This window comes from Nerophis lumbriciformis, linkage group LG16 (genome assembly GCF_033978685.3).
Source record: "Nerophis lumbriciformis linkage group LG16, RoL_Nlum_v2.1, whole genome shotgun sequence".
Lineage (NCBI taxonomy): Eukaryota > Metazoa > Chordata > Actinopteri > Syngnathiformes > Syngnathidae > Nerophis > Nerophis lumbriciformis.
This window is the reverse complement of record NC_084563.2, coordinates 17,546,396-17,563,791: the sequence shown is the minus strand read 5'-3', so window position 1 is coordinate 17,563,791 and position 17,396 is coordinate 17,546,396. Positions and strand designations below refer to the sequence as shown.

Below are 17,396 nucleotides of genomic sequence, written 5' to 3'. Positions count from 1 at the left end.
AGAAAGTTTTTTTTACAATGAATATGAACATGGGGGCCTGAAATGTCTTAACCTTGAAGCTATGTGTCTGTCTTTAAAAGCATCAATTGTTCCAAGGGTGTATCTAAACACTGAGTGGCACACAAGCGTCCTGTTGGACAAAAAACATGTACTGTATCAAAATAAATTGTATCCGTTTTTACAAGTGATGCCCTCCCATTTTCCTTGTGTAGAGAGTCTGCTGGGAAACATCGCGGGGTTCATAAAGGAAACAATCCACTCATGGTGGTGTTTTCAATTTTATGTGCCATAAAAAAGAGATGACATTTTGCAGCAGATAATATGGATGAACTCTAATATTGTAATAGATGCGAATCTTTTCTTTTGGAAAAATATGTTTGAAGGAGGAATCATTTTTGTCAATGACATTATCAATGAGAATGGTAAGATTATGAACTATGATGAATTTAGAACTATGTATGGTGATGCTTGTTCAAGCTTTCAATTTAATCAACTAACTGGAGTAATTTGGCAAAGATGGAAACAAATGAACTAAAATAAATAGAAAAATATATAATTTTTATTTAATAAACAAATCTCTGAAGGCTGCCCCATATAACACACATGGAAAATGGGATGACTTTTTTGACTGCCCGTTGCCGTGGGATGCAACATTCAAATTAATCTACAAAACTACTATCGATGTGCAAAATCGTTATTTTCAAATTTAAATTATTTATAACTTCTTACCCACGGGAAAAATGTTAAAACTATGGAATATGATTTTTGCCGATTTTGTTGTCAGGAGTCTGAATCCACCCTGCATTTGTTTTGGTATTGTCATATTGTGTCTTCGTTTTGGGTGGAAGTTGAAAAAATGTGTTTTAAGGACTGGTTTGTTTATGAAGCTTGATGTGGTTTCTCTGATTTTAGGAGAGTTCATTGACAGTCATGCTTTAGTCAACTTAATTATAGTACTCGGTAAAAGGTTTATTTTTAAGGCCAAAAACAGATATTCACTTAGAATTACTTTCTTTAAAACATTTATTCAGTATTTTTTAACTTTAGAAAGTTATATGGTTGAAACTGATAATGATGCCAAAAAACATAAAAAAAGATGGGAAGTCCTCAAATGCTTATTTTGATCATGTAATTTTGTTTATAGATTATATGCAATCTGTTGTTGTGTTTCCTGATTTGAGTGTATATAAATGAAGGTGTGTGTTGCTGAGCCTGACCTGGACGTAATCTGGACTGTATATAAATGTTTATTTTGAAAATGTAATTTTGTTTACAGATTATATGCAATCTGTTGTTGTGTTCCCTAATTTGAATGTACATAAATGAAGGTGTGTGTTGCTGAGCCCGACCTGGACATTATCTGGACTGGACCTGGTTTTAAGAACCCTTTAAACAATCTAATTTCATTGACAACCTGGTCTGGTGAAGATAAGGTTCTTTTAAAAAAATAAAAAAATAAAATAAGCTGAGATAGGCTCCAGCGCCCCCCGCAACCCCGAAGGGAATAAGTGGTAGAAAATGGATGGATGGAAGATAAATAAATAAAAAACATTTTCTTGAATAAAAAAAGAAAGTAAAACAATATAAACATAGTTACATAGAAACTAGTAATTATTGAAAATTAGTAAAAAATTAACTGTTAAAGGTTAGTACTATTAGCGGACCAGCAGCACACACAATCGTGTGCTTCACGGACTGTATCCCTTGCAGATTGTATTGATATATATTGATATATATTGTAGGAACCAGAATATTAATAACAGAAGGAAACAACCCTTTTGTGTGAATGAGTGTAAATGGGGGAGGGAGTTTTTTGGGTTGGTGCACTAATTGTAAGTGTATCTGTGTTTTTTATGTTAATTTGATAAAAATTAAAAAAATAAATAAATACAAAATAAAATAATAAATTAGACATACGAGTTGGCTTTCATATGTTGCTTTTTGTTTGTATGTTGTTTAATGTCACAAGCAAGCAGCAGGGGTGTAGGGTACCAGGGTCTCCAAAAGAGTCCGATAACAACAACAAAAAAATCACTAGATATGTCGCGAGTCAGTTTTAAAAATGTTACAGCGTTGGTCTCACTACCTTAAGAGCATTGTTGATTTCTTACATAAGCACCAAGAGCGTGCGCCTCCGCAAGCTCCTGCTAAAGAGAGCCCCGATGAAGAATTATTTACTTTCTTTAGAACAAAAGAGCAGATAAGTTCTCTGGATCATGGAAGCGATGATTAGCGAAGCCCTTTTTTTAATCACTTTTGTGGGTGTAAAATATATTTCCTGTCAAGTTGGACCTGTGCTTTCAGAGTTCTACTTTTTTATGACTGATATACAACATGTTCTTGTCACAGGTGCCAATTTTTAGCAAGAAGGAGGAGGTTTTCGGATACTTGGCAAAGTACTTGGTGCCTGTGATGCGCTCAGCGTGGATGATCAAGATGACTTGTGCTTACCATGCGGCCATTACAGAGACTAAAGTCAAGAAGAGACATGTGATTGATCCCTGTATAGGTGAGGAAAACGCGTTGGTTCATCACAGAATGTGTGTTTATTTCCCACTTAAATGTGTATATTTGTGTGCGTTTAGAATGGACCCAGATCATAACTAAGTACTTGTGGGAGCAGCTTCAGAAGGTGGCCGAGTTCTACAGGCAGTTCCCGAACCAAGGCTGCAGCTCGCCGCTCCCGGCCACTCCCGCCGACGTGGAAACGGCCACAAAGCAGTGGGAGTACAACGAGAAGCTGGCCATGTTCATGTTTCAGGTCAGCTGAGCACTATACAGTATATTGGTCTGTATTAGGGATGTAACAATAAATGGTTTTAAGGATAACCGCAGTAAAACTCTTCACTGTTAGTATTATTGTTTCAAATTAAAATAAAAATTAAAAAAACGTGATTAATGAGTGCACTTTGATAAACTCACAGACGAGCTTGCTGGCGCCACCTCGCGAGCTTAAATGCTAACATGAAAACAAGAGACATTAACCTCTTTCCCCATTAGGAAACTACCGTACAGACCCCAATCTAAACCTATATAAACACATGGCTGTCTGAGCAATTACGATATTCAATTGTGCATATTGAATGGTCTCCCTTAGAACAGAATGACCGTTCTATACCCGGAGGAATACGAGTCAAGGTGTTTTTACGGTGCGTTCAAGGACAGAACAGAGTAGGATGTCACAATGCTCGCCTCTGTGCATGGAGGAGGGGCACAGTGCATACAGAGTTATCAGTGAGACTGTATTTGCAGGATCTAATTTGTTTTCCTCAAACTCAAGAACATCCAGATGATGTCTGGTAGGATACATTGTGCTCCTCAACTACAATGCATTTTCATTTGGATTCAAAGGTCCTATTTCATGTGTTTGCCATCAAGCTACAGTACGAGTCAAAAAGTCTTTACTAATTTGCTCGAGTTATTGAGTGAGAAGACTTGTCTAAACAGGACAGCACGGTGGGGGTTAGTGCATCTGCCTCACAATACCAAGGTCCTGGGTTCGATCCTGTGTGGAGTTTGCATGTTCTCCCCGTTACTGCGTGGTTTCCCTCCGGGTACTCCGGCTTCCTCCCACCTCCAAAGACATGCACCTGGGGATAGGTTGATTGGCAACACTAAATTGGCCCTAATGTGTGAACGTGAGTGTGAATGTTGTCTATCTGTGTTGGCCCTGTGATGAGGTGGCGACTTGTCTAGGGTGTACCCCGCCTTCTGCCCGATTGTAGCTGAGATGGGCTCCAGAACCCCCCGCGACCCCGAAAGGGATAAGTGGTAGAAAATGGATGGATGGATGGACTTGTCTAAACTTGTGAGTAGTTCTGTGTCGTAAACAATGGCATACATTGTGGTCATCGACAAATAAATATAATATAAAGAATATAAATTGATAGAATGGAATATAAAGACAATATAACACACATCCATTGCAAAAGTGCAATATATTTATCTGTACAGTAATCTATTTATTTATATTTGCACCTTATTGCTCTTTTATCCTGCACTACAACGAGCTAATGCGACAACATTTCGTTCTTATCTGTACTGAAAAGTTCAAATTTGAATGACAATAAAAGGAAGTCCAAGTCATACTTGCCAACCCTCCCGGATTTTCCGGGAGACTCCCGAAATTCAGCGCCTCTCCCGAAAACCTCCTGGGACAAATTTTCTCCCGAAAATCTCCCGACATTCAGGCGGAGCTGGAGGCCACGCCCCCTCCAGCTCCATGAGGACCTGAGTGACGTGTCGACAGCCTGTTTTCACGTCCACTTTCCCACAATATAAACAGCGTGCCTGCCCAATCACGTTATAACTGTAGAATGATCGAGGGCAAGTTCTTGGTTTCTTATGTGGGTTTATTGTTAGGCAGTTTCATTAACGTCCTCCCAGCGCGGCAACAACACACAACAGCAGTCACGTTTTTGTCTGCCGTAAACAGCAATGTTGTGACACTCTTAAACAGGACAATACTGCCATCTTCTGTACATGCATATGTGACAATAACATCTACGGCTTTTATAGAGTGCAGTGCACAACTGCGCACACAAGGAGACGAAGCAGAATGCATCATCAGAGAGGGTGTTCAGCATGGTTAGAAAAATAGTGACAGAGAATAGAACAAGGATGGACAATTCAACCCTTAACTCAACAATGAGTAGATGAGTGTTATGTGTGTGTATATGTGTAAATAAATGAACACTGAAATTCAAGTATTTCTTTTTTATATATATATATATATATATATATATATATATATATATATTTATATATAATAAAATAAATATATATATATATATATCCATCCATCCATCCATCCATCTTCTTCCGCTTATCCGAGGTCGGGTCGCGGGGGCAGCAGCCTAAGCAGGGAAGCCCAGACTTCCCTCTCCCCAGCCACTTCGTCCAGCTCCTCCCGGGGGATCCCGAGGCGTTCCCAGGCCAGCCGGGAGACATAGTCTTCCCAACGTGTCCTGGGTCTTCCTCGTGGCCTCCTACCGGTCGGACATGCCCTAAACACCTCCTTAGGGAGGCGCTCGGGTGGCATCCTGACCAGATGCCCGAACCACCTCATCTGGCTCCTCTCGATGCGGAGGAGCAGCGGCTTTACTTTGAGCTCCCCCAGGATGACAGAGCTTCTCACCCTATCTCTAAGGGAGAGCCCCGCCACCCGGCGGAGGAAACTCATTTCGGCCGCTTGTACCCGTGATCTTGTCCTTTCGGTCATAACCCAAAGCTCATGACCATAGGTGAGGATGGGAACGTAGATCGACCGGTAAATTGAGAGCTTTGCCTTCCGGCTCAGCTCCTTCTTCACCACAACGGATCGATACAGCGTCCGCATTACTGAAGACGCCGCACCGATCCGCCTGTCGATCTCACGATCCACTCTTCCCTCACTCGTGAACAAGACTCCGAGGTACTTGAACTCCTCCACTTGGGGCAAGATCTCCTCCCCAACCCGGAGATGGCACTCCACCCTTTTCCGGGCGAGAACCATGGACTCGGACTTATATATATATATATATATATATATATATATATATATATATATATATATATATATATATATATATATATATATATATATATATATATATATATATATATATATATATATATATATATATATATATATATATATATATATATATATATATATATATATATATATATATATATATATATATATATATATATATATATATATATATATATATATATATATATATATATATATATATATATATATATATATATATATATATATATATATATATATATATATATATATATATATATATATATATATATATATATATATATATATATATATATATATATATATATATATATATATATATATATATATATATATATATATATATATATATATATATATAGAGCTAGAATTCACTGAAAGTCAAGTATTTCTTATACGGTACTGTATTTTCCGCACCATAAGCCGCCCTGGGTTAAAAGCCGCGCCTTCAATGAACGGCATATTTCAAAACTTTGTCCACCTATAAGCCGCCCCGTGTTATAAGCCGCATCTAACTGCGCTAAAGGAATGTCAAAAAAACAGTCGGATAGGTCAGTCAAACTTTAATAATATATTAAAAACCAGCGTGATGTGGGCGCGCATGGAGTCGTATATCAACATGGACGGAGCTGCGTGAAAAAAGCCACCCGGCCTCTTCGCGTAAACTTCCCTTAACCACTCGCTCATCTTTTCTTCATCCATCCATCCCTTCGAGTTAGCTTTTATGATGACGCCGGCTGGAAAGGTCTCTTTTGGCAAGGTCTTCCTTTTGAATATCACCATGGGTGGAAGTTTCTGGCCATTACCATGGCAAGCTAGAACCACAGTGAAGGATGACTTCTCATTCCCTGTGGTGCGAATATTCACCGTACGTGCTCCCGTTGTATCCACAGTGCGGTTCACAGGAATATCAAAAGTCAGTGGAACCTCGTCCATGTTGATAATGTTCTCTGGCCGGATCTTTTTTTCAGCTATCTTGTTTTTACAATATGCACGGAAAGTAGCCAGCTTTTCTTGAAAGTCTTTAGGCAGTTGCTGTGAAATAGTAGTCCGTGTGCGGATGGAGAGATTGCGTCTTTCCATGAACCGGAAACCTGTCGCTTAGTAGGAGCCATTTTGTGGTCTTTACAGATGTAAACACACAAAGGAAATGAAACGTAATATCCGCGCGCTTCTTCTTCTTCTACCGGGGCGGGTGGTTGCTTACAGTAGAAGAAGAAGCGCTTCCTGTTCTATGGGGGCGGGTGCTTACCTTGGCGGTTGCTTGCGTAGAAGAAGAAGCACTTCCTCTTCTACGGGGAAAAAAGATGGCGGCTGTTTACCGTAGTTGCGAGACCGAAACTTTATGAAAATGAATCTTAATATTAATCCATATATAAAGCGCACCGGGTTATAAGGCGCACTGTCAGCTTTTGAGTAAATTTGTGGTTTTTAGGTGCGGCTAATAGTGCGGAAAATACGGTGTGTATATATATATATATATATATATATATATATATATATATATATATATATATATATATATATATATATATATATGAAATACTTGACTTGGTGAATTCTAGCTGTAAATATACTCCTCCCCTCTTAACCACGCCCCCCCCCACACCTCCCGAAATCGGAGGTCTCAAGGTTGGCAAGTATGGTCTAAGTCTAATAAGTGTCTCTATATTCCCCCCTGCCATTTACTTACCTGTATTTATTTGTCATGGTTGAAATTTAATATTTTACTAGTAGAGCAAGAGATTTTGATTTTAATAAGTTGTTTTTTTAATTAATTCTTGTGACCAGGATGGAATGTTGGACAGACACGAGTTCCTGACGTGGGTGCTGGAGTGTTTTGAGAAGGTCCGACCCGGCGAAGACGAGCTGCTGAGACTCCTGCTGCCGCTTTTACTGCAGGTAGGACCTTTCTGACCTTTTGACTGACAGCCCATTTTATTGTACGCAATTCTCACATCAATTCTGCTGCCGGACCACACACACGCAAACATACTGAAGTTGGTATTGCTGATATGACAGGCTGTCAGAAGTTTGTCACGTATCAGCTGAATGCCTTCATCCATCCCCATGCCTTTCATTTTGTTTCATTCGATGTCATAAGTCACTGCGCGTGTGTGTGAGTAATGCAGTGCATCGCCTCTTCCTCCCGCAGTACTCGGGGGAATTCGTACAGTCAGCCTACTTGTCACGCAGGCTGGCTTACTTCTGCACGCGCCGCCTCAACCTGTTGCTAAGCGACGGCAGCCTGGGCCCCGGCGCAGGTGGGGGGCACCCGGCGCACGGTATCTTGACGCCGCAAGGCAACGCTCTGCCCCCGACTCCGACCTCCCAGCCGGCCGGAGGCAGCCAGCCCCAGACACCGTTCACAGACTTCTACATCTGTCCCCAGCATCGCCCTCTGGTGTTCGGCCTCAGCTGCATGTTGCAGGTATGGTGACGTCTTACAGTCTTCTATTGCTCATTGTTTCATACGACGATAAATGTGTTTGTGGCTTACCCTGTGTTTCTGGAAGACATGCTAGCGTACATGTAATACAACTATCTAACGTTTTATAAGGATTAGACAAATGGTCATTGACTTATTAACCTCCGCCAGGAGGTGTCTTGGTGCTCAAAAAAAGATTCCCATCCAAATCGCGATTTGTATTAATTCCGATCCTAAATCGGTTTTCGAGAATCGATTAATGAAGAAAAATTGATAAATACAATTGTTTGGATTTTTGCTAATTAAAAAAAAAAAATGTTTATACATTTTTGGAATAAAAACATTAAACAAGCTATTATTATTATTATAATTGTTATTATTATTGATACTGCTGCTTTTATTAATTTTAGAATTGTACTTAATAAGGATTGCAGGAGTTTACATACTATTGAAGTTAATTTGTATTTGTGTGTAAGGTGATTTATGTTTATTTAGCCAAAGGGGACTACACGATTAAAATCAAGATTAAGATTACTAATTCAGTGCTAATATTTGTGTGGGTCCCGTGTGGAAAAGTTGGCCCCCGATCAGTGTTGGCGCTAGAAATTTTTAAAATGGGGTCCTGGGACCCCAGTCAAGTCATCTGTTTTTAACTTTTACACTGTTTTTTATCTAACAAACTGTTCTTAGGGTAATTTATATTTGCTTTTTTATTTCTGTTTTAAATGTTATTTTTTATTCTGTCCTTTGCCTCTATTTCTTTGTGGTGTACAGCCCTTTTGTTTTTCAACTGTGCTTGTTTTTAAAGGGCTTCATAAATAAAGTTGGTATGGTATGGTATAAAAACGGGGTCCCACAGTAAATTTTAGGGGACACACTTTTTTGTAAGCGTTTTGAAAACAAATGATAAATGTATGCATTATCCTGTTATATCTCACATTCTATATTGTGTTTTGGAAAAACGTTACTTAATTCATTAAAAAAAATAATACAAAAGAAAACACATTTTTATGCATATGTAAATTTATTCAGTTATAAACATTAATTCACTTTCTTCTTTCCTTCATGGACCTAAACTTTACCGCTGCCGGTAGTTTTTTCTATATTTGTATTTATTAAGTTGTAGGTGTATTTATTTAAAAGTGTAAAAAGTTTTTAGCTTCGGTCATGTAATGATGATAATCTTATGCCAGGGCATACATACATTATTAATTTGACGCCAAAATCTCTGGAGTTTACATCAACTTCAGATCTATCCGTCAATTCTAAGTTATTGTTTTTTGGTTGGTTTGTTTTCTGCCCTTTTTGTCAAAGAAAACTATGTTTTTTGTTATGGCAAACACACAAAATATGCAAAATCTTCCATAAAAAATATTTTTTAAAGTGGAATATTTGATGTGAAGTAATCGGAGCCTTGGATAGGTCAATAATTCATAAAAACATTGGTTTTGATTCAATATTATGTTTTGAGGAATGACAATTTTAAAGAAAAAAACAGCTTGGTTTTATTATTCAACATTGCAACTTTTTCTAAATTCCAATTTACCAGTAAGCTTTTTTATTCCACTTTTATGTTTTTGTTTATTTTAATAGTATTTTTAGAATGTGCCGTGGGCCTTTAAAACATTGACTCCGAGCCACACTTTTGACACCCCTGCTATAGAAAATATCAATCAATCAATCAATCAATGTTTATTTATATAGCCCTAAATCACAAGTGTCTCAAAGGGCTGCACAAGCCACAACAACAAATAAAACATTTAATCTGATAAGTCTATCGATAAAAAGCAGAGCCTGGCGACGCATGCGTGTTTATCATAACGCACAGTCAGCATCTCTGCTTCAGTAAACAATAACGGTGATGACGTCACTGTCAGCGATGCGAGAGACACTTGCTAACTTGTCAGCCACTTCTCCAAGAGACTCCTTTTAAACACTCGCACATTAACACTTCAAAAGGCACATATTTGCCCCGTTTGTTGACCTGCAAAGTATGTTTTTGAGTTGAAGGAGTCTGGTCGGGTGCTGGTTAGCTTGAAGCTAACAGCTAGCCTGTCTCCATCCTCGAACGATGTCGATCCAGCAGGAGATCAAAGTGAAGTTTCCATGGACTCACAAAGACTAAAACAAGTCATTTACTGGATACACGGCAGAGCATGATGTTAAAAAAGGTGGACTTTACACTCAGCTTAGTGTACCTACTCAGTGGCCTAGTGGTTAGAGTGTCCGCCCTGAGATCGGTAGGTTGTGAGTTCAAACCCCGGCCGAGTCATACCAAAGACTATAAAAATGGGACCCATTACCTCCCTGCTTGGCACTCAGTTTCAAGGGTTGGAATTCGGGGTTATATCACTAAAAATGATTCCTGGGCGCGGCCACCGCTGCTGCCCACTGCTCCCCTCCAGGGGGTGATCAAGGGTGATGGGTCAAATGCAGAGAATAATTTCGCCACACTTTGTGTGTGTGTGTGACAATCATTGGTACTTTAACTTTAACTTTAACTTTTACCATGAAGTCTTTCTTTCGATGGCCCCTCGCGCTAAAGTTGTCCGAGTGCAAACTGAGGCAGTATTTGTGATTGATAAAACTTTCGGCGAATCAAAATTTTCGACCAATAAAAACGCAATTAACGAGGATGGAAATTTGACCCAACAAATATAAACAAAACAAAACACCGGCGGAAAGCGATAATTCATCAAATAAAAAACAAGCAAACCGAGCGGTAGGTTAAAAAAAAAATCTGTGCCCATGGCACGCGCGGGCTTCCGGAATTGTGCGTCCTTTCTGATTTAAATACGTAAAAAGACATAAAAAGTGCGTTAACGCCAACACTGCCAGATGTCAATAAGGTTAAGAACCCCAGTGCTAGTGGACTCGCCTCCACCCACAGAGACAAAGAGTAAAGCAGTCTGACAAAAGGGTTCACTCGGGTTATTTCATATTCAGATTGTTTATTGTCATATGCACAGTTAAACAGACAGTTTGCCGTACAATGAAAATCTTACTTTGCTAGTAAAGTAAGATTTTCATATGGCCTGGCAGAGGTGCTGTTCCAGTTGTGCCCCTTCAAAGACGTTCTGCTTGATGGCGGCCACATTTGTCGACTACCGGTAATCTTGCGTGAATTTTATTTTTTTTGTCCTTGTCAGTCCACTAAAGGTGGGTACCATATTTTGTGGCAAGTCCCAGTGGGTGTTTTGAAGAGCACATTAAGCTGTGTGACAGTCAATCAGAAATAGTAGCACATATAACACAGTAGTGGTGTACTTACTGCTAAATGTTTACCTTTTGGAGTGCAGGGTTTCACAAATACACTTAGTTTTGGTAGTCCTAATTGTTCCACAACTATGTAATTTTATGTTGTTTTTGTCATCCTCAGAGCATAGTGTTGTGTTGCCCCAGTGCTCTGGTGTGGCATTACTCTCTAACGGACAGCAGGAACAAGACTGGTTCCCCTCTGGACCTTTTGCCCATTGCACCCTCCAGCTTACCGATGCCTGGGGGAAACACCGCCTTCACACAGCAGGTACTTGAAGACACAGCAAGCCATCCCTCATCAAGATGACAGCATATGCTCCACAATTACGCCGAGATACTAGTTTTCCATCGTTCTCCGCAGGTCCGTGTAAAGCTGAGAGAGATCGAGGAGCAAGTTAAGGAGCGAGGCCAGGCTGTGGAGTTTCGCTGGTCGTTTGACAAGTGCCAGGAGACCACGGCAGGTTGGTAAAACTGCTTCTTTTTCTCAGTGTTCACGGTAAGAGTCATGTGTTCGGTGTAGTGGAGCATTCTCGATGCTGATTCTCTCTTCTTGGTCAGGCTTCACCATTGGGAGGGTTCTGCACACCCTAGAGGTTCTGGACAACCACAGCTTCGAGAAGTCAGACTTTAACAACTCACTGGACTCCTTATACAACCGGATATTTGGCTCAGGCCAGAGCAAGGATGGGCACGAGGTACTTGACTTCTTTAAAGATGAAAATCACAAGTGATCAACGCAGAGGCCCCGATTATAATACTTACAAAGTGTGCTTCCGTCCAGATGTCGCCCGATGACGACGCTGTGGTCACCCTGCTTTGTGAATGGGCCGTGTGCTGTAAGCGGTCGGGCCGACACAGGGCCATGGTGGTGGCCAAGCTGCTGGAGAAGCGACAGGCCGAGATTGAAGCAGAGGTATCGTCCTTCTCTGTTAACGTGTTTGATGCACAGTTCTGGCTGCCATTGTTGTGTTGACTCTAGGACAGGGCGATATGGACGAAAAAGTATATCTCGATATATTTTTACTTAAACTCAATATTCAATATATATCTCGATATATTTTCCGGTGAAAGCATACATATAAAGATATTCATTCTTGAGCGAGATTCACTGAAATTGAAGTGGCACTTTTATTAACCCAGTTAGTCAAGATGGGTGTTAACAGCACAGAAAAGAAGCTGTTTAAGTAGCACAGAATTACATAACATAAAGAAAATAGAAAAATATTCTTTCTGCGTAAAGTAAATAACATAGCTGTGCAAATAATACAAAAAGTATCAAACTCAGATAAAAAAATTACCGTAATTTGCAGGCAGGCATTTTTTAATTCCCAGTCGACTGTGTAATGGACTGTCACACACGTACGGTTCTGGTCAGCGCCAATTAAGTGATTTGACTTAATTGTGCGGCTATGATCTTCCTCACCTCGGCGTACATTTTTGGCAGCATTTCTCGTGCGAAATATGCCTGGCTTGGCAACTCGAGAGCAGTTTTGATTTGGGCTTACATGGTAAACAACTCAAATGATTGTTATATCCAGACGCATACATTTGTCCAAATGTGGCCAAGTAGACGCATTGTGGGTTTCCTGGATGTCGTCTACATCGCTAAAAGAAAAATCTAAAAAAGAGAATCCTTCTGCCATCTTCCACTAGTTTTTTAAATATATAAATCGCCCACTTGAATATTCCCTCTTCTCTTCTACGACTCTCTCGTCATCATTTGGGATGTCTATTGTGATTTCCCTTCCTGGTTATTTTCCGCCCTATGTTTCCTCTGATTGGACTGTCCCTAATCTTTTGCCCTAATGTCAACCAATCGTGACTCATCATAGTAAACAACCAACCAATCATAGATTTTCTTATATGTGCAAGCATGTCTTGGAAGGAGGAAGGGGAGGGGTTGAGTGTTGAGAGAGAGTGGGAAGCGGGGGAGAACAAGGAACACAACAAATAAGCGGTATTTGGTCATTTTAACGTGAAATAAATTATATCGATATTACGATATTTTCTTAATTCATGTCTTGTTTAAAAATGTATCGATATATCTTACAAACTCGATATATCGCCCAGCCCAAGTTGACAGCACATTCATATTTTAAGTAGGGCTGCAACTAACGACTATTTTGTCATCGTTTATCTTAACGATTAGTTGACTATCAGATTATGAAACATGAATTTATTCAGTGGCTCTAATTTAGCCATTTGCTTTTAAATTCTGTTTAACCCATATGTAGGCATGTGCTAACTTGCAAAGAAGACTAATTCATTCAGAAATATATATTTATACTGTAACTGCTGCTCATTAGTCTGTTAGGTATGTAACTATTAAACTTTTGTCCATTTAAAAGTTAAAGTTAAGTACCAATGATTGTCACACACACTAGGTGTGGTGAAATTTGTCCTCTGCATTTGACCCATCCCCTTGTTCACACCCTGGGAGGTGAGGGGAGCAGTGGGCAGCAGCGGTGCTGCGCCCTGGAATCATTTTTGGTGATTTAACCCCCAATTCCAACCCTTGATTCTGAGTGCCAAGCAGGGAGGTAATGGGTCCCATTTTTATAGTCTTTGGTATGACTCGGCTGGGGTTTGAACTCACAACCTACCGATCTCAGGGTGGACACTCTAACCACTAGGCCACTGAGTAGCTCACAAAAACAAAAATATATTTATTTCATGAAAACAAAGTACAGTTGAAATAACAGCAATAAAAACAAACACTAAAGCACTTCCTAAAAAACAAAGCATTTTGTGAAGATGTGTTTAAAAAAACTGCACACAGGTACATTATTGATTATTGATTAACTCCTGTCCTGGCATTTTAGCTATCCAATATACTTGATTGATCTAAACATTTTAGCCATCTAATAGATTGTATATTTATTATTTTATGACATCGGCGCAGCAGTGCTTAATGCTTGTGTGTGATTGATGTTTGTTTACTGTGCCTTTCTTCTTTGTACTGCAAATTGACGCTGCTTCACAGCTGAAGCTCCTGACAAATAAAAAAAGTACTTTAATCTATATAGACAAAGTTTAGCCGGCGGACTTTGAAAAATAGATTTAACTCTCATTTTAGCCAAAGAACTTCGTCTCACACTCGTTAGTTAGCTAGCAAAGTAACAAACAAACTATTTTACTGAGTTAAGATTGCATCTTTCAGATGTCAGACATCTTGCCTCTGCTTTAAATGTTCCCGTATCACAGATGTATAGCCATAAAAAAGGTCCGCTTTGCAAAATTAGCAAGTATTCATGTTTTTAAGAAGATTAGAGTAACATGTTTCTATAGTTAACATGTTTTCACCTGCAATGTTGTTGTCTGAAAAAACACGAGTGATGATGTCGCCGACAAATTTTGTCTGTATTTGTTGACAATGTCCACAAATCGTCAAAATAAATTGGTTGAACTTGTATTTTAATAGATTTTCATGCAGCTACTCATAGCAATGTAAATGAAGTTTGTGTATAGTCATGTTTTTTAATCAAACAGCATTTACAGACCAGAAAGCACGTGGTAACGTCTTATTTTCTGCGTGTGGTTGTCAGCGATGTGGCGAGTCGGAAGTGGTGGACGAGAAGGGCTCTGTTTCGTCTGGCTCCCTTTCCACCGCCACACTTCCAGTTTTTCAGGATGTTCTGCTGCAGTTCTTGGATACTCAGGCCCCCACACTGAGTGAGTGCCTGCTCTTACTGATTTGTTTCTTTACACTGTACATTACCTGCCATTTATCTCTTATTTCATCACTCTGAGCAACATAGGATTCGACTAAAATTTCTCATCCATTTAGCGGAGCCGGGCAATGAGAACGAGAGAGTGGAGTTCTCCAACCTTGTCCTGCTCTTTTGCGAGCTCATCCGCCATGACGTCTTCTCCCACAACATCTACATGTGCACGCTCATCTCCCGTGGCGACCTGGCCTCCGACTCCCACCTGCCACGTCCCCGTTCCCCCGGCGACGAGCCCTCAGATGAGTCGGATCGCAAGGAGCAGGATGCGGGCAACAGTGTCAAGATGGAGGATACCGGCCTGTCGGAGTCGATGGAAATTGATCACAACTCTAGTGCTAATTTTGATGAGGTATGAGGTTGCGTAAACATGCGTTGACGACACCCCTCACAATACAATATGCAGACAATACTACAGAAAGTACATTTGGATATACTTTAGAGTAGTCTGTGTACAGCAGGCGTATTCAAGTGGCGGCCCGTCTAATTTGGCCCGCTGAATATCACCCAAATAGGCTTGATGAAACCATTCAAAATAGGATTGTTTATGTATGCAGTACTCCCACCACCCCGCAGGGGGCAACAGCAAAGCATAAGTGTCCCAATGAAGCAGCAATGGTTGAGTAGAAGAAGGTGGCACTATCGACCCCGGAAAAAAAATCAAAACAAATAGCAAAAATCGCACTTGAGTGTATTAAATTGCTGACTTTGTGATATCTTTTGAATTTGTGGTCGTGTTGTTTTTTGGCTGTTAAACTCTGGCGATCAAAGCTCATTTAATACACGTAGTGCTGAATTCCAGCATTAGAGGGTGATAAAGCTACACCTTAGGTTTAATTGTGTTGAGCTACATGTGTGCAATATTTATGTTGTTTATAGTGTGACTGCATTAACACTAAACCTTCCATTTTCCATCCATCCCATCCATTTTCTACCGCTTATTCCCTTCGGGGTCGCGAGGGGGCGCTGGAGCCTATCTCAGCTACAATCGGGCGGAAGGCGGGGTACACCCTGGACAAGTCACCACCTCATCACAGGGCACCTTCCATTTTATTTATATAAAATACACAATGGACGTTATACTTTGGTAATGTTTATATTTTCTGTCTTACAAACCTAAATGAAGGAAGAAGTGTAAAGAAAAAAACTAAGGAAGGAAAATAATTCATTAGAAGAAACAGCAATCAACAAAACATGAGCGTTTGTTTCTTCATGCTGTTAACTATCTGTCTAGCTGCACACGCTGGAAACGAGTAGCGAGGGCAAAATAAGGATTTTTTTGACAGTGCAGTGTGGAAGCCGATGTGTTTACTTTGCAATTAAGCAAATGCAGTCTCAAAATAATATAACCTGGGGAGGCATTTTCTGATGAAACACCCCATGTCAGGCCCCTGATCCCTCGGGCTCTTGAAACTACGGCCCTCTGCATTATGTAGTTGAATAGCCCTGGTGTACAGCTTGCATTGGGCTATATCCACTGTCTAAATAGCTGGCAACAAGTGAGTAGCAAGACAATTTTGACATTTTGAAGAATGTTATGGAGTCAACTAGAAGGAGTGGAACAGAATTACCTTAAATGCAGTGCTAGCAATTGTCGCACACTAAATATTCACACCAAGGACTACAGCTTGACAATTAATCGAATTTTGATTTTAATTTTGATTATGGCTTCTCACGATTATGAAAATACAATAATCGGAAACGATTGATGGGCCGTGCAACGTCCATGCTAATTCCAGAGCTTGTAACGATGGAACGGATGATGAGCGAATGAGTGGGGAAAAAAGCATGTCTACTAGAGGTTTGGGCTTTACCATGGTGGCTTCTTAAGCTTCTTTTTGGAATTACCTCAGGTTGAAAAATGGTCCCAAGAAGAATGTTGTCGATTATTTTTTTTTATATCACATCGCTAGTATGTCTAATCAATAATCACTAAAGTCAACAAAAAAATAAGGCGTATGATTTCCTCGGAGTCACATAATTAGCTAATATAACGAAATCCGCTGTTGAATGCAGAATATCACAGAAATTGGCATCAATGTAAATGAAAAGCTGTCATTAAGAGGAGAAGGAACATTTGTTTGAGTAAATGTGTTCGGGACCACTCATTCATCCCCTAAACACGCAACCGCCCCGTCCTTAACATTGTCGAGGCGGTCAGTTGAAACAGCGACTAATATATGAAGCATACACCCACAACACATCTTATCTGCTTGTGTTGTTGTGAACGAAATCATGGATGTAACAACAATGTACAAACAGTAGTCGCAACTTGGCAAACGCTCGCTTTTTTTAATTTTATTTTTATTTTTATTTTTTTTAAATCAAGTCGCCTCCACACATCCATCTGAGAACAACAGCACACTTCCCCCCTTTACAATAATAGTGTGGTACGCCATAGTCGAAAAAATCAAAGGTTTCAAAAAAGTACCTTACACAAGCATAATGA

At 39.9% G+C, this 17,396-nt stretch overlaps 1 protein-coding gene across 4 annotated transcripts in view; it reads left to right on the top strand.

Moving 5' to 3' along the window:
* The window catches only part of med12 (mediator complex subunit 12), a 72,469-nt gene that overhangs the window by 17,094 nt on the left and 37,979 nt on the right, over positions 1-17,396 (top strand). For 2 of the 4 annotated variants that reach the window (XM_061976721.2, XM_061976720.2), the window contains exons 4-13: positions 2,350-2,509; positions 2,586-2,761; positions 7,328-7,438; positions 7,692-7,967; positions 11,344-11,490; positions 11,584-11,683; positions 11,781-11,917; positions 11,989-12,135; positions 14,768-14,894; positions 15,010-15,299. In XM_061976721.2, the coding sequence (XP_061832705.1) occupies positions 2,350-2,509; positions 2,586-2,761; positions 7,328-7,438; positions 7,692-7,967; positions 11,344-11,490; positions 11,584-11,683; positions 11,781-11,917; positions 11,989-12,135; positions 14,768-14,894; positions 15,010-15,299 (1,671 nt within the window). The remainder of the gene's footprint in view (positions 1-2,349; positions 2,510-2,585; positions 2,762-7,327; positions 7,439-7,691; positions 7,968-11,343; positions 11,491-11,583; positions 11,684-11,780; positions 11,918-11,988; positions 12,136-14,767; positions 14,895-15,009; positions 15,300-17,396) is intronic. The other 2 variants (XM_061976723.2, XM_061976722.2) reach the window with 1 other exon arrangement.